The 24018-nt window shown below is 40.5% G+C and overlaps 2 protein-coding genes and 1 non-coding gene across 3 annotated transcripts; 2 read left to right on the top strand and 1 right to left on the bottom strand.

The window, feature by feature from the left end:
• Nucleotides 1-680: 680 nt before the first annotated feature.
• On the top strand, nt 681-1793 carry LOC106427997 (MLP-like protein 328). Its single transcript, XM_013868730.3, has 2 exons — nt 681-975; nt 1308-1793. Exons 1-2 carry the CDS (start codon nt 789-791, stop codon nt 1574-1576), a joined length of 456 nt encoding a protein of 151 aa, XP_013724184.1. The 5' UTR covers nt 681-788; the 3' UTR covers nt 1577-1793.
• A 1510-nt stretch (nt 1794-3303) lies between these two features.
• On the bottom strand, nt 3304-12582 carry LOC106373684. The gene is made up of 4 exons (XM_013813824.1): nt 12330-12582; nt 11996-12284; nt 4218-4578; nt 3304-4134 (listed from the first exon to the last, which is right to left on the bottom strand). The coding sequence occupies exons 1-4, from the start codon at nt 12580-12582 to the stop codon at nt 3304-3306; spliced, it is 1734 nt and encodes a 577-aa protein (XP_013669278.1).
• A 359-nt stretch (nt 12583-12941) lies between these two features.
• LOC125582780 lies at nt 12942-13048 on the top strand. The gene has a single exon (XR_007320233.1). It is a non-coding gene; the product is annotated as a small nucleolar RNA R71 (small nucleolar RNA).
• The last annotated feature ends 10970 nt before the right edge of the window (nt 13049-24018 follow it).

Below are 24018 nucleotides of genomic sequence, written 5' to 3' on the forward strand. Positions count from 1 at the left end.
TTACTATACTAAATAGTGTGTAGTATAGTATGATAATTTTATCTTCTGCATTTCAACATCAAGCGCACGCGTCTGGAGAGAAATTTTGGTCATGTTTTGCGCAAATTGTCTCATCCATCTTGAATTACTGTATAATGACTATATTTTTCATTCTTTTGTCAACTTATGAATATTTAGCAAATTCACCCGAATCGTTCGTCCATATTCTTTTTAATACTACTATTTAAAACCGAACGGTCATTTTCAATCAGGTTTTCTATCGAATTTTACTTATTTTATATGTCGAAGAAAGTGATTGTTACCTGCTTCACTAATTTATTTTTTCCATAATGTTTTGACAATGATTTTCTAGGCAAATTGCCACATATTGTTTTGGGGACGGATCCAATGGACAGGACAAGTAATGAAATACGTATTAAATCTAGTATAGTATTTTTTCTAAGTTGATTGATATATGACGATGCATTTTTTTCTTCTTCTAAATGCATGTTAATGCTTATCATTCTACGACAAGAACTTGACAAACGTGAATTACGACACCTTACACATTAATTAATTTATTAATTTCTTTACACCAAATTATATTGTAAAAATTTGATCAGATTATATTGTAACAATGGAAGTGAGAGACATCTTGGTAAAAGAACTGTCTAATGTAAAATTTGTTTTAACCTCATCTCTCTATATAAAGAAGAAGATCACAAGGGAAAATATTCATCAACCAAAGAAACAAACCGATAAAACACACGCACTTTACTCACAACACAAAGAAGATTATTAAGAGAGAGATGGCGACGTCGGGAACATATGTGACTGAGGTTCCGTTGAAAGGATCGGCGGAGAAACACTACAAGCGATGGAGAAATGAGAACCACCTCTTTCCCGACGCCATCGGCCACCACATCCAAGGTGTCACCGTCCACGATGGCGAATGGGACTCTCATGGAGCCATCAAGATTTGGAACTACACATGTGGTAACAACACACTTTGTTTTTTTGAAACTGGGATAACTACACACTTGACATAATTGATTATAAGCAACGTCTTAAAACCAGGGTTTTTAGTAATTAATAGTATTGCCATGCTATAGCGATGGTCAAGTACAGATTTAATGAACTTGTAGTTCACCAATTTTCATAGTTAGTATAACATTGATCAAGCGGTTTGACAATAAACTCATCTCTCTCTAAATTGATTCAATCTGTTGTGAATTCGGCACATTAATCTCTTAATACATATATATCCAAACATATGGTGGTGCGAACTTAATGAATGAAATACTTATATAAAATTAATGTGTATGAAGATGGGAAACCGGAGGTGTTCAAGGAGAGGCGAGAGATAGACGATGAGAACAATGCGGTCATTTTTAGAGGTCTTGAAGGTCACGTGATGGAGACTCTTAAGGTGTATGACGTCATCTTTCAGTTCATTCAAAAGTCGCCTGATGATATCATCTGCAAGATCACTATGATCTGGGAGAAACGAACCGATGACTCGCCTGAGCCCATCAACTACATGAAGTTTGTCAAGAGCATGGCTGCTGATATGGACAATCATGTCGTCAAAGCTTAAACAAATGCCATCCTCCTATCTTTCGAACCATCATGGTCATATATGGCTCCCCTCGTGTTTGTGTGTGTACTCTTTTATCTGTTGAAATCAATATAATAAATAAGGAGGCTCATGTATGGTATCATTAACTACTATTTCTGCTTGCGGTTTGTAATATGCTTTGGTGTTGTTAACTATGGTGATTAATGACAAGGTTGTATGTCCACTTTCTAGGTAATGATGTCTTTATCGATGTAGAAAAGACAAACAAGTATATATAATATGTTATCTGCGTATATACTAATTCCTTAGTGCATTTAACCAATCTATTGTTATTAAACGAATGGACAGAGTAGATAAAGCATCAACTGCTAAAGTGTTAATGCTTTATGAATCACTGTATACAAATGAATTATAATTATGTAAATATATATATATATATGTATACGAAAATGGTGATGAAGATTGGTTTTTACATATGGCAAATTGGCAACGATGCTCACCCAAGTCCATATGAAGAGGAAAAGCTTGGCTTCTGATACAGCGGACAAATAGGTTGAACGGTCGATCAAGAAACTTTTTGGGTTTTTAGAGACTTGTTCTTGGATCGATCAAGAATTTCTTTTGATAGCTTCTTGAAACCAACTTCCTGCTTGATGAATTTAATCAAATCGAAACAAGGTATAAATCAAACTTTCTGCTTATTCCAAATATCTTGTTATTTATTTTATTAGTTATGTTAATTTAGATAATTATCTTTTATTTGTATTTTCTATATTTTAATGGTTTTCCTATTTTAATTAAGATTAGGGTTTTCTAGATTTATTATAAATACGCATTGAAGCCTAAAGTTGTATTCAGACTTTGATAATTAATAAACTAGCTGTTGCTTTATACCTTGTTTCGATTTGATTAAATTCATCAAGCAATAAGTTGGTCTCCAGAAGCTATCGAAAGAAACTCTTGATCGATCCAAGAACAGGTCTCTAAGAACCCTAAAGGTTCCTTGATCGACCGTTCAACATATTTGTCCGCTGCATCAAGGTGGTATATCAGGGCCAGGTTCCTTGATCGTTCAACCTGGCTCTGATACCAACTGATGCAGCGGACAAATATGTTGAATGGTCGATCAAGGAACTTTTAGGGTTCTAGAGATCTGTTCTTGGATCAATCAAGAGTTTCTTTCGATAGTTTCTTAAGACCAACTTCTTGAGGGATGAATTTAATCAAATCGAAAAAAAGGTATAAAGCAACAGCTAGTTTATTAATTATCAAAGTCTGAATACCACTTTAAGTTTCAATGACTATTTATAATAAATCTTTAAATCTATAAAATACTAATCTTAATTAAAATAGGAAAATCATTAAAATATAGAAAATATGAATAAAAGATAATTATCTAAATTAATATAACTAATAAAATAAATAACAAGATAATTCATCAGCTTCTGATATGGACGATTTTCAAAGGTCAGGAGCACATGCTCTGTGTTTGTACGAACCAGCATTATTGAGGTATGTATAGTTATGTCAATGGGGCCAAGCCCAAGACGAATTAAAATTTTCGATAACTTTTTGAGGCGCAATAATTTTTGGACCCACAATAACTTAACAACATCTTTTAGATTTGGGTTTAACTGCCTCTAATGTTCTACAGAAATCATCGATTCATCTTCTAGGTGTATTATATGCATGCATAAAACATGTGAAATACCGGGAATATCATCTAACGAATATCATATTGCCTTCTAGTATTTTCTCAATTCACACAATAGTTTACCAGTTTCCACATTATTAAGCTCAGAGTTCACGATGACAGGGTATGTTGAATTAGGTCCAAGAAATGCATACCTGAGTCCAGCTGGAAGGGACTTTAATTCGATCTTTGGAGCCTTGAGTTCGCTCCACGAATCATCGAGCTGGCTGGTTGGTTTGGTCGGCTTTTTAGGAGCAGCTGCTCCTTCTGGTGAAATCTGATTGCTCGTTTCCCCCAGACTTAGAAAAGCGACCGGCTTCTCGATGATTTCACACGAGTCTAGCATCTTTTCGTATCTGTCGGCATCAACGTTGCACGTGTTCTGCTCAGACTCTACTCGTGTCAGAGCTACTTCCAAAGGATCATCTGCGAGGATTTCTTCGATCATCCCTTGTTGAGGGCTCAAGGCGGCATTCTCGTCGCTAATCGTGAAGTTCTGACCATCTAGCATAGGTCGTTTGAGACGCTCATCCATCTCGAATTTCATCACAATATCTCCCAGTTGGAGATCTATCGTCCTGTTGCAGACGTCAATGATTGCACCAGCTGTGCACAGGAAAGGACGGCCCAAAATGAGAGGGTCTTTCGGTTCATCTTCGAGCTCTAGAACCACAAAGTCTGCCGGAACAGTGGTGTTACCAATTTGAACTTGTAGATCTTCAAGAACACCTACTGGCAACTTGACTGATCTGTCTGCGAATACCAAAGAAATCCTGGTTGGCTTGAAGTTGGTTAGTCCCATGCGTTTTGCAACTGAGTATGGCATGAGATTCACACTGGAACCCAGATCGCATAAAGAACAAGCGAAGACTGTCTTTCCAATCTGAACAGATAGGACAATTTTCCAGGATCTTCCAATTTCCTGACTGTTCTGTTTTGAAGGACTGCGATGTATTCTTTCGAGACCATCATGATGTCGCTGTCTGCAAAAGTCTTTCCGGAGATCATCCCTTTCACAAGACTACGCATTAAAGGAATCATCTGAATAGCATCCATGAGAGAGAACTTAATGTTCAACTCTTCAAGCATCTTTTTGCACTTCATCTCTTCGCAATCCTTGCGTGATTTCTTAGCTGGGACTGGATAGGGAACTTTTGGAATGTAGACGCAAGTTGGAACAGGTTGATCTTGCGTCGTGGGGGCTACTGGTTCTGCGGTTGTTGGCTGTTCCGGTTCATGATCGTCATCGTGGACATCCTCAAGCGAAGGTGGTTCTCCCTCTCTCTGTTTTCCCTTCTCTTGAGCAGTGTGGGAACCGAAATTTGCACTGTCGATTTCCGTTTAAATAAGAAAGCTAGGAAAACCCTAATTTCCCAGAGGTCCCGAATATCTGCTAATACCACACGCCAAGCAATCAGAACACGAAACGAGAACAGTAATAAAATAAGAAATCGAAAAAGAGAGCAAGATAGTTCTTATTCTGAATCTGCGTTTGAGCGTTTACAACAAGGTAAGTTCCTGGGCTACGAGAGCTGTCGGCGAGATTCCTAGTTCTAAAACCCTAAGACGGCAAAAAATCTAATTGAGTCGCAGCTCGAATAACAAAAACGGAAAATTGCCTAAAACTGCTCTAAGTGCTAAGTTTGCTGTGTCAAATCCCCCTCATGCCTCTCGCCTAGGACTCCTTATACACTGGCTCCAAGGTCGGTTTACGCTTTTCCCCTTTTGCCCTTAAGCCGCCATAGCATAAAAATGCAGATATTCCATTTTTTCCGGTCTTCGTAATTATCCTCAAAATTTCGTATTTATCCGCGGAAACTTGACATTTATCTTTCCTCGCGAACCAAGCGTAAACCTTCATGCGGCTTACGGGCTGTTGGTTAAGAAATCGTGAGTTGGGCTTCGAGTCGTGTCTTAGGTCCCTTTGGGCCGTCTTCTGACTCGAAGCGTTTATTACGGCTTCTTTCGATAAAGAACAAACTTTCCGCGGTTTTTACGGTAAAATTTGATCGATAACTTAGAATGGCGGGGAACGTGAAATGGGTTCGCTACGGTCTTTGGGAGATACCATCAAAGGGTAGACAAGAATGCATGGACTAATGTCGTATCGACCTTTTGGAAGAGCTCGGTCGCTACGTAGCGACCGAGCCTTGGCTCGAACTCGGTCGCTTCGTAGCGACCGAGCGGAGCACGTGTTCGGTCGTTGCGTAGCGACCTTTTTCGAGCTCTTGTCTGATGTCTCGTGAATGTGTTTTCTCCGTAAGATTCTTCGTAAAAATAAATCTTTTTTGAAGATTTATTTTTCGTAAAAACGTTCATGCCGATTTTTACGGACTTTCAGACATTGATTCCGTCGTGACCGATTTTGACCCCAACAGTTAGCACCCCAGCTCGTTAGAACCATGAGCTTATAGCGTGAGGTTCTAGCGAGTGGCTTGGCAAGTTAGGCAAGTTAGGTGAGTTAGGCAGAATTAATGGTCGAAAAAGTCAGTGGTAAGTGGTCTTCTCACTCTTCTAAAAGTAGAACGCGATAAGATTGGGGCTGCGCCTTATGAAGGCTGCCTACGTACCCTTGTTGAAGGGATCAAGCCTTTCGTAGTTTGTCTTGGAGTTAAGGTTCTTAAGACTTGTTTTCCAGAGAGACCTTTTGCGGTCTAGTTTTTATGTAGCGGTTATCAGACGTGTTGCTGCTGATGGCATTTTATATGGGTGTAGAAAGAAGACTACGAGTTGTCATCTCTTAATCTAACTCTGTGTGAACTGTTATATCTGTGATCTCTTTCGAGAGTTTTTCGCAGTGTGTAAACTTGCGGGATTTCTGAAGACGCTCGAATATTGGCAAAGAGACAAATTTTGGAATCTCGTATCAAGGTTTTTGATACTATGCCTAGAGATATTAGAGACCAGTGCGCTGGGTTTAGGGCAAGACCTAGGTTTACTCCTGGTTTTAGAGGGTGCGATGACTAATTCGACTTACGTATCCCGTTTCAGTTTCATCCTGATTCCATACCGATTTAAAGTCCGCGATAGGTTCTCGGTTTATACGACTTGTATGGTTGGAACCGAGCATCTCTCCAAGGACAATTTTTAAGCCTCCTGGAAGTGCTGACCAAAAATTTTGGGTTTCTTTTATAGCGCTATTATCCTTGTGTCGGATGTAAGAGAGTCATCTCCACGAGATGGCTAAGTCTGTTTAGGACGTTAAGAGTTCGTTTTGGTCAGCAACAAACTTAATGGTAAAAAATACCGTTTCGAGTCTTCGCGAAGGATATGTTTTGAGAAGATGTTAGTGCGTATGACTGTCTGGTCTTCCAAGAAAGTGTTTTTATCGAGGAAGGAAATTTCGTCGAAGAACAAATCTTCAGGCGTCTGCGACGTCTCGCGAGGCTGAAGATTTGTTATTCTTACGTATGCCGCGTTTCGTGCTTGAAATGTTCGCGGACTTGATGATGTTTTGCGATGTTGCAAGGGTTTAGTCTTAGCCCTGCGTTTGAGAAACGTTCTTGTTTGACTACGGATGTTCGCAGCCAAAATTTTTGTTCCTGTTTGGATGCTAATACTTTGATTTGCGATCGAGGAATTAGGACTGAGGTGTCGCGTAAATTTTTCCATGGGAAGAAGCGTTTTCCTTCATAGTGCTTTGTGAAGTGTTGGCTTTCCGAGATCTATTTCGTGCATTTTTTAGGATGTTTCGTATAACTCCAGAAGCTTTGTTACGAATTTTTCCTTACATGCCTTATATTATGGGTAAAACGTTGCGGGCTTAAAGTGAATTGTGGAGCGTATTGAACTCGGTCAATTTTCGAAAAGTTTAGATCTTCCTTTAACCATTTGGTTGTTAGGACTGAGTTTCGTTATCAATTATTCTCTTAATAGTCACACGACGTTTTTAGACAAATCGTAGACTGTCGTTTAGCCGTTAAGTGATGGAGCTATGGTTTCTCAAATAGTTTGGCTTGGCGTGAGGGATGTGTTCACTCAGATAGCCAAGGATGTTGTAGGTGAAGGATTAGACCATGGTACTTTAACATTTAAGGTCATGTTAGTTTACGATCGTCCTTAAAGGGGATGGCAAATATCGGTTTGGACCTTTAGTGGAAGGTGTAATTGACCGAGGGCCAAAGAGCGCTTGTCGAGATTGATAGGCCAAGTTTGTTGGGGTTATCCATGCCAATATGGCCGATAGTCGTAGAAAACGATTCTCCGCTCTAGGTTTCAGTTATACGACAAATATTTCGTATAATGTGACCTATAGTCTTATGAAAATCGAATCTTTTTTGCCTGAGGAAGACGAAGCCCAAGAGGTTTGCTACATAACCAGTGTGGAGTCAGTGGCGGGACGACTGCCTTCTCAGATGTGACCGAGGGAAAAGAAAAGCGGAAACCAGCGAGCCGCATAGTTCTTCATAAAGCATGTTATGTTAACTTTAGAAAGTTTCTTCGTAAGACTTGGTCTGATTGTACGAAGGATTTTTCGCGTAAGTAACGGGGATCGGTTTTACGAAGGTTGTAGATCGGTGATATGTAAACATATGTTAAAGTAGTGTTGTTTCTGTGGGTTTCACGAGAAACGTTTCTGCTGTGATTTCGATCCTAGGTGAAAGTTGCTTGGAGTTACTCATGAGTGTTACCGAAGTTTATTTCATTACGATCTAGTCGCAGAACGTTTTTCATAGGTTTTATGAAAGGATTCTCAGACACATTCGTTTCTGGAACGAACTGGTCAACCAGAGGTGGATCTAGCCACCATCGGGAGGAAAGCGTCTCTTTGTGCACGATGCTACATCTATTCTCGAGTTTTCTTTGTCACAAATGTTTTCGATGCTTTTCCGTGACTCACTTGGTACAACGGAAACTGAAAGAAATGCTTCGGTGATTGAAGATTTCTCGTAGAAATTTTTAAACGAAACTGGCTTTCTAAAACTTGAAAGGGCTTCAATACTTTGGCTAATCGTCGAGTTTCAGTTTGATATTGGTATATGTTTTCTGTACGCATGATTGCGACAAGAAATGATGTATAGTCTTTGAGATTATGTTCATGATCGTCTGGATATGTTGCTAGCGTTTAGACGAATTTTAGATTGTCGTTTGCCTATTTGAGACGATTTGCTTTTACAAAATCGTTTTCTTGACGATTTGCAAAAGTTTTTGAAGTTTGGGAGTATACGAGTATAGTGTACGTACCTACTCCCCCCCCCCTGTTTTTTTTACGAAAGAAAACAGTTGAACCGATACTTTGAAGGGTTGTGTACGTTTCTTCTTCTAAGGTTTGGAATGATCAATAATCCTGGACGATTTAAAGTCGACGCTTGGACTGTGAATTGGTTTGTTTCCATTTTGACGGATTGGAATATGTCGGTTCCGAGAAAATTGCTAGAAATGAATCGGTTTTAAGACGACGTTCATGTCTCTAGTTTTTTCTCTCTTTAGGAAGCGAGCTTGATATGCGTGGCGATCGTTTCTTGATTTTCGGAGAGTTTAGATCGGTTTGCAAAATCTGGCTGAACAGTTATGGAACGATATATCGAGACAAGAAAAATCGCCTAAGACTTAGTTCGCTAGACTATCCACCTAGGTTTTACGTTCCCTAAAGTTCTATGGCAGTCGCAAAGGCGTTTTTATTTCTTAGTAATTTCCTACGAAATTTCCAAGTCTGATTTCAAAAATTTCAAGTCGGAAATACCTTAGTTCTCTCGAAGACGCGGTTTTGTCTCTTCTCAGTTTTGCTTGCTTATTTCCCCTTCCTCTTCTCGTGTATGTTCGCCATTTTCGATATTGGTCTCTATCCTTTAAACTTGACATTTATCTTCCGAACTTGGCTGTTATCTTCTCCTTAGATACGACGTCAATTTTTATAAAAAGGTTCAACGTAATCGTATAGTTGAGGCGGCTAAGGTGTTAAGTTAACCGTTGCCGTCTTATACGAATAATCTGAATCCATGCGAGAAAACAAGTCTTTGCGGGTTTTTTTTTTTCAGTAAAGTTTCAATGGTAACTCCAATCAAGACGAAACAAGAGACGTTTCGATCGAGATTTGAAGGAGAACACAAAGATGGAGGTAAGGGCGAGTAGGAGCAAGCGAAGGAGTTTAGACGAGTCTTACTTGTTTTCGTCGTAAAATCTCAACGGAAACTCTGATTAAGACAAAACGAAAAATGTGCTCTACGAGGATTCAAAAGAGAACCCAAAGGAGGACCTTTCTGAGGCCTTACAGGTCGCTATGTAGCGAGTGAAGGTATGACAGGTCGCTACGTAGCGAGTGGAAGCGAGCCAAGAAGAGTCCTACTTGTTTTCATCGTAAAATCTCAACGGAAACTCCAATTGACATGAAACGAAAAGCATTTCGATGAGGATTCAAAAGAGAACCCAAAGGAGGACCTTTATGAGGCCTGACAGGTTGCTATGTAGCGAGTAAAGGTCTGACAGGTCGCTACGTAGCGAGTGGAAGCAAGCCAAGAAGAGTCCTACTTGTTTTCGTCGTAAAATCTCAATGGAAACTCCGATTGAGATGAAACGAAAAGCGTTTCGATGAGGATTCAAAAGAGAACCCAAAGGAGGACCTTTCTGAGGCCTTACAGGTCGCTACGTAGCGAGTGGAGAGTTGGCTTGAGCTCGGTCGCTGCGTGCTCGGTCGCTACGTAGCGACCGAGCTGTGTGCGTGCTCGGTCGCTACGTAGCGACTGAGCTGTGTGCATGCTCATACCGACCGAGCTGTGTGAAGGCTCGGTCGCTACGTAGCGACCGAGCTGTGTGCGTGCTCGGTCGTTACGTAGAGACCGGGCTGTGTGCGTGCTCGGTGTATGCGTGCTCGGTCACTACGTAGCGACCGAGCTGTGTGCGTGCTCGGTCGCTACGTAGCGACCAAGCTGTGTGAAGGCTCGGTCGCTACGTAGCGACCGAGCTATGTGCGTGCTCGGTCGCTACGTTGCGACCGAGCAGTAGTCGCTACGCAGCGACCGAGCAGTAGTTGCTACGTAGCGACCGAGCTATGTGCGTGCTCGGTCGCTACGTAGCGACCGAGCCTAGTGCGTGCTCGGTCGATACGTAGCGACCGAGCTTGGCTAAAGCTCGATCGCTACGTAGCGACCGAGCTGTGTAATCGATTTGCTGCGCTTCCTTTTTCCGCGATTAACCTAGGGGTTTTCTGCGGTTTTTGGGAGAACAAGTTTTACCCTTCCGAAAAGTTTTCGGAAAACGTGTTTTGGTAAAACCCTTACGCATTGAAACTTCTTTAGCTCGGAAATGAGCTAAACTTACGGGATTTGATAAAATTTATCATTTTCCTTTATGTTTAGACAGAGAAATCGCAAGCTCGTTTCGTAACACTTCATGTTGGCGAAAAGTCGCGGCTTGGTTTTTTTGATTTTTTTTTTTAGACACTATGGCGTTTGCGTAATCGTTGGCCATAGGTGCAGTGGCGGCTGGGTTGTCTTACCAGCGTTGTTGCGAACTGCGATTTTGTCTTTCGTGTTTCCAGACATTGTTTTGATCAAGCGTTTTGTGGCTGAGAGTTAGATTAATCCGTACCCCCCTCCTTCTAGCGCCAAACTGTGGGAACCGAAATTCGCACTGTCGATTTCCGTTTAAATAAGGAAACTAGGAAAACCCTAATTTCCCAGAGGTCCCGGATATCTGCTAATACCACACGCCAAGCAATTAAAACACGAAACGAGAACAGTAATAAAATAAGAAATCGAAAAAGAGAGCAAGATAGTTCTTATCCCGAATCTGCGTTTGAGCGTTTACAACAAGGTAAGTGCATGGGCTACGAGAGCTGTCGGCGAGATTCCTAGTTCTAAAACCCTAAGACGGGAAAAAACCTAATTGAGTCGCAGCTCGAATAACAAAAACGGAAAATTGCCTAAAATTGCTCTAAGTGCTAAGTTTGTTGTGCCAAGTCCCCCTCATGCCTCTCGCCTAGGACTCCTTATATACTGGCTCCAAGGTCGGTTTACGCCTTTCCCCTTCTGCCCTTAATCCGCCATAGCATAAAAATGGAGATATTCCATTTTTTCCGGTCTTCGTAATTATCATCAAAATTTCGTATTTATCCGCGGAAACTTGACATTTATCTTTCCTCGCGAACCAAGCGTAAACCGTCATGCGGCTTACGGGCATTGGTTAAGAAATCGTGAGTTGGGCTTCGAGTCTTGTCTTAGGTCCCTTTGAGCCGTCTTATGACTCGAAGCGTTTATTACGGATTCTTTCGATAAAGAACGAACTTTCCGCGGTTTTTATGGTAAAGTTTGATCGATAACTTAGAATGGCGGGGAACGTGAAATGGGTTCGCTACGGTCTTCGGGAGATAGCATCGAAGGGTAGACGAGAATGCATGGACTAATGTCGTATCGACGTTTTGGAAGAGCTCGGTCGCTACGTAGCGACCAAGCTCCGGCTCGAGCTCGGTCGCTACGTAGCGACCGAGCGGAATGGACGTTCGGTCGCTACGTAGCGACCGAGCCTTGGCTCGAACTCGGTCGCTTCGTAGCGACCGAGCGGAATAGACGTTCGGTCGCTACGTAGCGACCGAGTCTTGGCTCGAACTCGGTCGCTTCGTAGCGACCGAGCGGAGCACGTGTTCGGTCGTTGCGTAGCGACATTTTTCGAGCTCTTGTCCGATGTCTCGTGAATGTGTTTTTTTCCGCAAGATTCTTCGTAAAAATAAATCTTTTTTGAAGATTTATTTTTCGTAAAAACGTTCATGCCGACTTTTACGGACTTTCAGACATTGATTCCGTCGTGACCGATTTTGACCCCAACAAGCAGTGAGCTTCTTGGGGACAGGATCTGATAGATGTCTTCCACTTCTCAGCTCGACTGCGTTACAGTCCTTGGGATTGTTGTCTGTTTTCCCTGGGAGTGTTCCCTGTTGCCTTTTTATTGTTTCAGCAGTTTGAGCAATCTGAACGTCCATCTGCCTTATGTGGCTTGCTACAGCATCATATTTGGAATTCAATTCCGTGAACATGTTGTCCATTTGAGTGTTTATATCGGTTGTAACCTGGTTCAGTGCTTTTCCTTGAATCTGTTGACCTTGCAGAAGTTGTTACATCATTTCCTTCAGTTCATCTGGCGGACCGCTGGCGGTTGCAGGAGCAGCCTGTGGATTATTCTGCCGGTTCTGAAATTGATTCTGAGCCTGACTGAGGATGAACATCTTCCCATTCTGATTATGATTCTGGAAGTATGGCTTCTGATATCCAGTGTTTTGGAACTGATTTGCCTGAGATCTTTCGTTGGGGTTGTCTGGATTGGTCTTGTATGAGAACAGATGCGGGTTGTTCCTCGTTAGGATTTGGATGGTAGTTTTTGAACTGCCAACCCTGCCCATTGACGTAACTTACCTCTTGCTAATCTTCTTCCGATGTCTCGGTTTCTGCTGCAGCATCTGTAGTACCTGGTTCCAGATTGGTTTCTTCCATGACATAGATATGATTCTGATTGTTCTTGAGCAGCAGATCGACCTTAGCGGCGAGGTCATCAATCTTCCTAGTGTCCATGCTGTTCACGTTTTTGGAACGGTCAGTCTCCTCGTTTTTGTTGGATGAACTAGCTGCTATGTTCTCTATTAGTGCGTGAGCTCCTTATGTGGTTTCAGTCATGAAATCTCCATTGCTCGCTGCGTTCAGAGCATTACAGAACTCCCATTCCACTCCATCATAGAAGATTCCTAGAACATGGTCATCGTCGAACCCGTGATGAGGACACTCTCTGAGGGTATCGTTGAACCGTTCCCAAGCTTCGTTGAAAGGTTCACTAGCGAGTTGCTTGAAGGAGGAAATCTTGTTCCTTATGGCAGCTGTTTTGGCTTTCGTGTAGAAGTGTCCCAAGAAAGTTGCTCTAACCTATTCCCAAGAGGTTAGGGAACTTGTAGGTAATGACTTAAGCCATCGTGAAGCCTTGTCTGCTAGAGAGAATGGGAACAACATGCATTTGATGTAGTCGGGTGGAACGCCGTTTGCACGAGTAAAACTGCATATCTCTTCAAAATCTTCAATGTGTTCCATCGGTATTTCAGCTGACAGTCCATGGAACATTTTTCTCTGGACAAGATTGATCATGCCGGGTTTTATTTCAAAGTCTGCCCTTTGACATGGTGGTGGAGCGATAGCAGAGCGCGTACCAGGGATGTTACGCGGTAGGTTTCTCTCACCAATTGGGACAGGTGGTTCCCGCTGTGCAGCCAGTTGCTTTACTACGATTGTTTGCTGTAACTCTTGCATCTGTTGCATTTGCTGTTGAATCTGTTGCATAGACGCGGCCATTTGTTCTGGAGTGCCAAAGTCGGCCATTGTTGCAGTGATTGATTTTTGTTGACGGTTGGTTCTTTCTAAGCTTGTGAGTTCCTTGTTTGTAAGCGAAATTAAATCCCCTTGTGTATTGCTCCGAGTATGTCTACTGATCATGCACCTGGGTCTTTAACTGCAAAAAAGGATTTAAACAAGTTAGAAGTTTTAAACTAAATAAATAACCGAAAAATAAAGGTAAAAAACTGGTCTCCGGCAACGGCGCCAAAACTTGATACACTAAAATTGGATCTTTATCTACTGTCAAGTTAACAGTGTAGTTGTAATATGTGTAGATTCAATTTCATAGGACCAGTTCACACTTTTTTTATGGGATCAGAATTAAGCTAAAACGAAGTGGGGGCTTAAAAGATGTAAATAACTTAAAGAACAAGTAACAAGATTAGGTTGTTTTCGAATTGATTAAAGACGCTAGTCTAGGGTTTCATTTCAGGCAAGGAGTTCGCGAACCAAGCAATTATTCAAGTTCAGTTTATAACAAGTCTAAACTCGGATCACTCAAGTTAAATCAACCCACTCTCGTGGTATCGATTCCTTTGCAGATCGGTCTTGATGCCTAAACTCTCGTTTGGATCAGGACGCACCAGCAATCTTTAGAGATTAAGACCGATATGTTCACAATACACCCTAATATCTACTCTCGCTGACTAGGGATGCAAAGCTCATTCAAATCATATCAGTTTATCAATCAACGGTTAGCTAAATCGATTAATCCTAATTCATGCACTAAGTAATCGGTTCAATGCAAGCAATAAGAACAGATTTGAATGTAGACAATCTTAAGATGACTTATCTATGCTCAGTTTACGAATCCAACACCCTAGAACCCTAAACTAACTCGGTGACTACTCAAACATAACACAAGAACAGAGAAGCATGATTTCTGAATAATACTGCATATAATAAATATTAGAAATCAGAGGGTTCAGGATAATCTTCTCTAGGAGATAGATGAGATCGTCTCCCTTACAAGTAGCAATCGCTAAAATCACAAAGCTCTCTTAGGTCCTTCTTTTATAAAAACTAAGGTAGGTATAAAATAATAAATAGAAAACTATATATATAGGAGCCACAGGCGGCTAGAGGAAGAAAATAGGAAATCTAGGGCAAATCCCGAAATATTTGGAAACTCCCTTTTTTATCTCTGTTGCTGGAACAGGCACTCAGGCTGCTCCAGTTGGCTGTTCTGCGCGAAAGACTCCAAATCATACTTTTCTCTCTTCTTTTCTTCTAGGTTGTCCATTTCCCATCCAATACAACTCTAGACCTGTTATGACTCGAAAGAGACTAAAAAGACTTGATAAAACCTTGAAAACTATTAGTAAGACATATGTATAATGTGCCAAAATCACAATATATCAAATATCTTGTTATTTATTTTATTAGTTATATTAATTTTGATAATTATCTTTTATTCGTATTTTCTATATTTTAATGGTTTTCCTATTTTAATTAAGTTAATGGTTTTTTAGATTTAAGGATTTATTATAAATAGTCATTGAAGCCTAAAGTGGTATTCAGACTTTGATAATTAATAAACTAGCTGTTGCTTTATACCTTGTTTCGATTTGATTAAATTCATCCCCCAAGAAGTTGGTTTCAAGAAGCTATCAAAAGAAACTCTTGATTGATCCAAGAAAAGGTCTCTAGAACCCTAGGGGAGGTCCGCGCTACGCGCGGGATTTGATGTAAATTTTGTGTAAATTTTATTTAAGTTGAGTTGTGCGTGAGTATGATCATGTTGTTTACAACAAATTTCAACTACATAACTTAAAATTATCGAATTCTTATTTTTTGTTGTTTAAATACTAAATTGTTAGCTTTTATAGAGTTCAGTTTTATAACACTATAAAATTCGTAAATCAATCAGATTTGATCAAAAGAAAATGAGACTGAGTTTTCTAATACCATTGTATCCTTTTGTTGTGAGGATATATAAAATAGAGGAAAATAATGTTTTATTTAGAAGAACTCTTTGTCAAAGTTAATATAGTTGTTTTGTAGAATGTTGGTAATTATTATTATTAAAAAGTTTAGTTGTGTTTTGCCTTTGTTTGTTTTTTTTGGGTTGGTTATATTTGTTTATATATTATGTAATTAATCGTACTAATAAGTTTAGTAATAAGGAAAATATGGAGAAATAAGAAACAAAAAGAAAAGACAATAAAGGCGACAAATGTATTATTTTAAATGGAAAAACTGAGTACAACTTATTGTACGTGAGAATGAGAAACATTTCGACTAAAATATTGTGTCTCGACATATAGACCATCTTATGTTAATTCGGATCCAGTCAATTATGCATTGGTGATGATAGATATGGTATGCATTGCAATGAATTTATAACCTGGCCTTTTACAATCTTGTCAATGCATGCAAAATTCATCTTCTTCTGCCGGTGAGGGTGCTCTTCTCTCAGCAAGCAGGTTTGCTGTAGATATTGATGGTGAGATCTCTCTTGGCATTCTATCTGTTGGTTATGTTTTTGAGTCAAATGAAAAAGCATATTTTGGTTCCGGGTCCATGTTTATTGGTATAGAGGTGAAGTAATTCCATATTCTATCTTCATGTATTTATGAGGTCACACATCTGGGGTTTTACGTTAGGTCATGGCCTCTTCTTGAAACATATAGTTACTATGATGTAGAGGTTTTTTATTTATTGTTTGCGACTTTGCGTTATTTGTATTTATGAAAAAGTAACATTGAGATATGAATATTATTAGATGAATATATATCAATTAAACTTATTTCTGATAACTTTTTAGTAAATTATTTGTATGTTGTTAATAAAAATAGTAGATAATTTTAACATTATATAACGTTATTTTTGTTTTTAGAATAAGCTTTTGTTTGTTCAAATATAACATGTATCAAATCTCAAAGTTGAATATGTGCGTGGACACCAACATTAATGAATGCAAATAAGATGTGTACAAATGGTTAGACACCAACAGCATTAGTATTAGTACAATGCAGCCAGGTGAAAGCTGAGACAGTGCGTTGGAGCTTTTGGTGCAGTTAGAGCAAGAAACGTTTGGAGCTTTTGGTGCAGTTGGAGCAAGAAACGTAGCACAATCCCTTGTCCAGCTTGATACCAGTGACCTTCCCGGTGCAGATGAAATCAATCTCCTACATTCGTTAATCAGCAGCATCAAACTTTAACTTTTATTCATTCTCTTTTCAAATCATCATATATGGTTACTATATGATGCAGCGCATCCTAACCTTAACGAACACGTCTTCCTTTTCCTTGTTCGATAAGGAACCGATGTTTTCCTTTTCTCTTTACTTTCTATTTTTCCTTAAGTTTTCATTTTCCTAGATAAGTTTATTTTTCTATTTCTTAGGCTTCGCTTTCTTATAAATAGTGCTCAAAGGTTTGTAAGAGAGACACGATTGATTGAATTAACAAAGAGTTTTATTGCAACCAAGTTTTTACAAGAAGCGTATTCTTGCAAACCTCAAACCTCTGTTTTTCGTGTAGCAAAACAGAGCCTCTTTTCTGATTTTCGTGGAGAAAACTAGAAACCTAACTTGTTTCTCTAGCTTCCCGGGAACGTGAGACTCAAGCTTCCCATCTATCACTTCCGCTCCATCACTTTTGGTATCAGAGCCTCGACGTTCCTGCCATAGTCATGCCACCGAAACAAAACAAAGACGTTAACCATGATGACTGGGTTGAATTACGAAGGACATTACAGGAGATGCAGATTAACATGCATACCTCGATTCAGCAGTCTCATGAGTCGTTTCAACTGACTTTACAAGAAGTTTTGACAACAATAGGTCAACACCAGCAACCACATCAACAACAACGCCAACACCAACGACGCGACGAGCATGTTATTGAAGACGATGAGGATAGAGTCGACGAGAATCTGTTTGCTCCTCTTCAAGCACAAGTTAATCGGCCTCGTAACTGGGATCTGGTCCAATGGTCGAAGACCAACGTTGGGAAAACGGATTCAAATCAGACTTACCAGAGTTTACAGGGAGTATCCATGGAGAAGAACTGGTTGACTGGCTTGTCACAGTTGAAGAAATCATTGAATTTAAACAGGTACCTGCTAATAGACAAGTTGCCCTTGTTGCAACAAAGTTTCGTGGTCAAGCAGCTTCATGGTGGTTACAACTGAAATCAACTCGTGCTCGTGAAGGGAAACCGAAGATCGCGACATGGGAGAAACTGAAGAAGAAGTTGCGCAAAACCTTTTTACCTTATAATTTTGACGGAACTATGTTTACAAGGTTACAAAATTTACGGAAAGGATCTCGTATGGTGGACGAATATGCAGAAGAATTCTATTCGCTTATGACATGTAATGAAATTCATGATAGTGAAATTCAGCTAGTGTCACGCTTTATTGGCGGTTTACGGCCTCAACTTCAGAATGCATTGGAACAATTTGATCCAAACACAGTTGCAGAAGCCCATCGTCGTGCGGCATCGTTTGAAAGGCAAAGTAGATCATCATCTACTAACTGGAACTCTTCTGCCAGATTCCGCAATACGACATCTCAAGACCAAACAACGGGTCAAGGGTTGAACAATACAAATCCAGAAACAACGTGCGTCCCAGCTTCAAATCGTGCATCAACATCAACTGAAAAACAAACACTCCGCCGCTCTTCGCGACCGAACGCATTACGCTGTTTTACATGTGGAGAACAGGGTCTTATACAAACAGCTTGTCCGAACAAGTCAAAACGTGGTCTTATAATTGAAGAAGTTGATCCCACCTATGAAGACTATCATGAGGATAATGAAGACGAATTGGGACACTGAACTCGAAGGTGACTCGGGTCCGCTATTAGTATCGCGACAGGTCTGTTTAGCACCTCAAGTTTTAGAAGAACCATGGCTGCATACAAACATTTTCTAGTCTACTTGTACGGTTAAAGGAAAAGTTTGCAGCTTCATTATTGATTCAAGAAGTTGCCACAGTATAGTCTCTGACTATGCAGTTCGCAAATTGAGCCTTGAGAAGGAAGCTCATCCTCATCCATATAAGCTAACATGGTTAAAAGCAGGGACAGAGGTACGAGTTACCTATCGGTGTCATTCTTGATTGGAGCAATTTACAAAGACAAAATATATTGTGACATTGTTCTGATGGACGTTGGTCACTTGATTTTTGGAAGACCTTGGCAGTATGATCGTGAGACAACCCATGACGGGAAACGTAACTGCTGTCGTTTTGTCATTGATAATCGCACAATCACACTCTTGCCGAAGGACCCCTCTCTTCCATCACCGGCAAGTCAAGCTACTTGTCCAGCACCTACTCAGCCGGTTGAGTCTTGCTCAAAACCTGCTTTGATCTGTTCGGTTAGTGCATTTGAGGAAGAGCTACGACAGACTGGTTTCGCTTTTGCTTTACTGTCCGTTTCAGACAGAACCGTAAGTTCTCAGTCACATAACATGGCTTTTAGTCCACTCCTTGAAGAATATACAGATGTGTTTCCAGACGACTTGCCAAAGGAGCTACCGCCGTTACGAGATATTCATCATCATATTGACTTGGTTCCAGGAGCCTCACTGCCTAATAGACCGCATTATCGGATGAGTCCACAGGAACATGAAGAGTTACGCCGACAAGTCGAAAGCTTATTGTCGAAAGGACATATTCGCGAGTCTCAGCCCTTGTGTAGTACCAGCTCTATTAATTCCAAAGAAAGATGGATCTTGGCGTATGTGTGTTGATAGTCGTGCTATCAATAAGAAAACAGTGCATTACCGTTTCCCTATTCCATGCCTCGATGATCTATTGGATCAAATTGGCACCGCAACAATCTTCTCTAAAATTGATCTTAAAAGCGGCTACCACCAGATTCGAATTCGTCCTGGAGATGAATGGAAGACAGCTTTCAAGACTCGGGAAGGATTATTTGAATGGCTTGTTATGCCCTTTGGATTATCTAATGCACCAATCACATTTATGCGGGTTATGAATCAAGCACTTCGTCCTTTCATTGGGAAATTTGTGGTGGTCTATTTTGATGATATTCTCATATTCAGCTCTTCCTTGGACGACCATATTGCCCATATTCGAGAAGTGTTAAGCGTCCTACGGAAAGAAAGACCATTCGCCGCCAAACAGACGTGTCAATTTGGTACAGACCATGTATTGTTCTTAGGATATGTGATCTCCAAAGATGGCTTGTCTGTGGATAGTTCGAAAGTAGAATCCATCAAGTCATGGCTGATTCCGCGTACAATTTCAGATGTTCGTAGTTTCCATGGTTTGGCTTCATTCTACAGACGGTTTGTGGCGAATTTCAGTACCATTATGGCACCAATAACAGATTGAATGCGTTACGGAAAGTTTGAATGGACGCCTGCTGCAGATCAGGCTTTAGCGATTATTAAGACAAAGTTGACTACATCACCAGCACTTGTCTTACCAGACTTCTCCTTAACTTTTGAGCTACATTGTGATGCTTCAAAGCTATGCATAGGAGCTGTTTTAAGCCAACAGACCCGGCCAGTTGCATATTTTAGTGAGAAGCTAACGGGAGCACGGAGTCGCTACAGCACTTATGACATGGAATTTTATGCAATCATACAAGCTATTAAGCACTGAAAACATTACCTTTGCCATTGAGATTTTGTGTTATTCACCGATCATGATGCTCTTCGCCATCTTGATAGTCAAGCTAAAGTTTCTGCTCAACATGCAATATGGATTGCGTTTTTACAACAGTTCACATTCAGCATTAAGCATCAGTCGGGGAAGTTAAACCGTGTAGCTGGCGCCTTAAGCCGTCGTCAATGCCTTCTCACAACAATGTTCAATTCGGTTACAGGTTTTGCCTCTTTCAGCGATTTATATGAAACAGATCCTTATTTTGCTCGTATTTGGCTTGACGCACAGAATGGTCTTCATAGAGACTACACGCTCCAACATGGGTTCTTGTTCAAAGGGAACCAGTTATGCATCCCAGCCTGTAGCCTTGGTTTACGCATCCTGGAAGAGCTGCACTCTGAAGGACATGTGGGACGCGACAGAACTCTTCAGCTCGTCACAGACCGCTATTTTTGGCCTTCTCTTCGCCGGGATATTGAGAGATATATTGAACGCTGCCGTGCTTGTCAACAAGCTAAAGGAAAAGCATCTAATGCGGGTTTATACCTTCCGTTATCGACCCCTACTCAGCCGTGGACTGACATAAGTATGGATTTTGTGTTAGGCCTTATGCGTACTCAAAGAGGCAATGATTCTATTTTCGTGGTAGTAGATCGATTCTCCAAGATGTCTCATTTTATTCCCTGCAAAAGAACAGCCGATGCGGTCTTGGTAGCACAATTGTTCTTTCGAGAAATATACCGTCTTCATGGCCTTCCTACTTCCATCGTATCAGATCGAGACACACGTTTCTTAAGCCATTTTTGGCGTTCTTTATGGAAGATGCTCAACACAAGCTTGGATATGAGTTCAGAATATCATCCTCAAACAGATGGTCAGAGTGAAGTCACGAATCGAGCTTTAGGGAACATGCTACGAAGTCTTGTGGGCGATACATTAAAGCTTGGGAAACGAAGTTATCACAAGCTGAGTTCGCTCATAATCATGCTAATAATCGAAGTTTGGGTTTCAGTCCATTTTATGTGGTTTATGGCATAGTTCCTCGCGGTCCTTTGGATTTGACAGTCATGCCAGACAAGTCACGACTACATGGACAAGCCGTGGATTTTGTCGTCAACCTGCGACTTGTGCACCAGTAAGCTCATACGCATTTGGAAACAACCAAGAGTTCTTACAAAAAGGCTGCAGATAAGCATCGTCGCGAAGTTAACTTTCAGGCTGGTGATCTCATGTGGGTGGTTCTAAAAAAATATTGATTTCCTGCGCATGAGTATAATAAATTGAAGTCTCGTAAGATTGGACCAGTGGAAGTCATTCACCGCATCAACGCAAATGCTTATAAGCTTCGTCTTCCTGATCACATTCATGTCTTCAATGTCAAGCACCATGGTGAAAACGAGGTTCCAGATTCAGGGACGTATCTTTCTCTACCCGGGGAGACCTGATGCAGCGCATCCTAACCTTAACAAACAGTCTTCCTTTTCCTTGTTCGATAAGGAACCGATGTTTTCCTTTTCTCTTTACGTTCTACTTTTCCTTAAGTTTTCCTTTTCGTAGATAGTTTATTTTCCTATTTCTTAGGCTTGGCTTTCTTATAAATAGTGCTCTAAGGTTTGTAAGAGAGACACGATTGATTGAATTAACAAAGAGTTTTATTGCAACCGAGTTTTTACAAGAAGTGTATTCTTGCAAACCTCAAACCTTTGTTTTACGTGTAGCAAAACAAAGCCTCTTTTCTGATTTTCGTGGAGAAAACTAGAAAGCTAACTTGTTTCTCTAGCTTCCCGGGAACGTGAGACTCAAGCTTCCCATCTATCACTTCCACTCCATCACTATACCTGAGAAGAAGCAGATATGATAAATTCATTGAGCTCAGCTATGCTCAGAGATTCCACGTTGGCGTAGCTCTTTAGCAATGGAGCTGCTGATGGAAGCCTGGTGTCTTGGGCAACCAGCCTGTAGAAATAAGTCTCCCCTGCGGTGGTTTCCTTGTCAAAATATATGTGTGTGCCTGAAGTAGCATTCAGAAACAGACGACCTACAAAATAAAAATGATGTTAATGTACTGAGAATAATTAAAAGGCGGACTGTGTGATGTTAAGTTCAAGGAATTACCTCCCACAATTTGGGGGTTGTTACTGGTTGCAACCAGAACCCTTGGACCACCTCCCATCGATTAAAGTTGTTTGTGGAGCTTGCCAGCCTGTGAGTCGAACAGACTCATAGTCACCGAAACATCACTGATAACATGTACATAAAAAAACTGATCAAAATGTAATACTTTTTAAAGTAGACAAATTAAAATCTAAATAGATAAATATGGAAGAACTAGTAACTTATCCATTTTTATGGTTGCCATCAGACGGTTATTGTTCTGCGGAGGATCGGTGACAGTGCTCTTCACGGCAGTTATCTCACCGACGATGTTTGTGGTATGATTATTATTAAATAAATAATCATAATAGAAAAATTTACAGATAAGAAGAGCAGTACCTGGAAGCAGAGTGTTTGTGTTGGCAAGACCAAGCAGCTCGCTGTGATCACGGAACCGAAAAGATTCCACACCTATCGGAATAGCCGGTTCGGTTATCTCATCAAAAGAGGTTGACTCACCGAAACGAATCATCATAGAGGAGTCCGACAGTTGGTAATTCTGATTACATCGGGTCACATCAAAACCGGCTAGGGAATATAGTTAACCCGTCTTCAGATTAGGCGAGTTTCAAGCTGGTTCACATTCACCGTCGCCGGCATCATGGTCGACTAAACATAAAATGATCAGAAAATCTTGTTAATAAAGATTCAACACGACGGATGATCCTATATATAATCAGGAAAATATTAAAAACAATTCTAAACAGGAATTGTTGGTAATAAGGAATCAATATGTCTGAGACATTCTTTATCAAAAAAAAAATATGTCCGAGACATTTAAATTAAAAAACCAATCTAGTTATGAACTCAAGCGGAGATACAGAAAAAACTCAAGCGGAGGAACATAACAGACCTGGGAATCAAGCAGCAACGTCGCGACTCCCATGAGTTCGCCGCCGCGTCGGATGTTCTTGGCTTCCCAGAAGCGGAGCAATCAGACTTGAACGGTGAATGAGCATCGTCCGGTCTTCCGATCGGAAAGCAAGATCGCTGCATTAGCCATATTCTGGATATAAGTTTATTGTATTGCTTAGAGGGAAGGAGAAGATGGTTGTGATACGAAGAAAGCTTACCCTTTTATAATCGAAGCTCCACCGCTTTGCATGAAGAAGCTCGCATTAAATATAGATAGTGGGTGATGATGTAAGAATTACTGTAAGATAGGAAATCTGTAACTGGTATAGATCGTTAGGAAGAAGTTGAAAGAACTCTCTAAGAACTCTGGTTCTGTCTCACATTGAATGGTGGAGACGAAAGGTAATCGAAAACCCTAATACGAAACGACGTTCATCGCCACGTTTACATTTGGAGAAACTCACTATGGGCTCGCCAATCAGAATGAAGGTAAGGCCCAGATCAAATTAAAAGACAACGTAATACATAGGTTAATTAAACGCAGCGGATCAAGGGAGATGACACGTGGCGAGCGCAGGAGACTCTATTTTCCTACGTGGATGATGGAGAAGAGAGTGATGGTATTCTTTATAGTAATATATACTAGTGGTATTCCGGCGCTACGCGCCGGTTCATATATATATTTTTTAATGAATTTACGATTCATATTATGGTTTTATTAAACAAAATATGTCAAATTCCAGGGAAGTTCAACAAATATATAGAAAATATTTCAATAGAGAACACTCTCCACCAAAAAAAGACAACAAAGCTCGCTCTAAAAACCAAATGAAAAAAAAAATTAATCTTAGCTTGACAAAAA

The sequence above is a fragment of the Brassica napus genome, chromosome C2 (assembly GCF_020379485.1).
Source record: "Brassica napus cultivar Da-Ae chromosome C2, Da-Ae, whole genome shotgun sequence".
Taxonomy (NCBI): Eukaryota; Viridiplantae; Streptophyta; class Magnoliopsida; order Brassicales; family Brassicaceae; genus Brassica; species Brassica napus.

Coding starts and splice junctions, on each gene's coding strand:
- LOC106373684 (XM_013813824.1), bottom strand. CDS start 12,582: ATGGGCAGGGTTGGCAGTTCAAAAACTACCATCCAAATCCTAACGAGG. Junction 4,579..11,995: donor GCTTGTTGGGGTCAAAATCG/GTCACGACGGAA, acceptor GGAAATCGACAG/TGCAAATTTCGGTTCCCACA. Junction 4,135..4,217: donor CAGACAGCGACATCATGATG/GTCTCGAAAGAA, acceptor CTATCTGTTCAG/ATTGGAAAGACAGTCTTCGC.
- LOC106427997 (XM_013868730.3), top strand. CDS start 789: ATGGCGACGTCGGGAACATATGTGACTGAGGTTCCGTTGAAAGGATCG. Junction 976..1,307: donor GATTTGGAACTACACATGTG/GTAACAACACAC, acceptor ATGTGTATGAAG/ATGGGAAACCGGAGGTGTTC.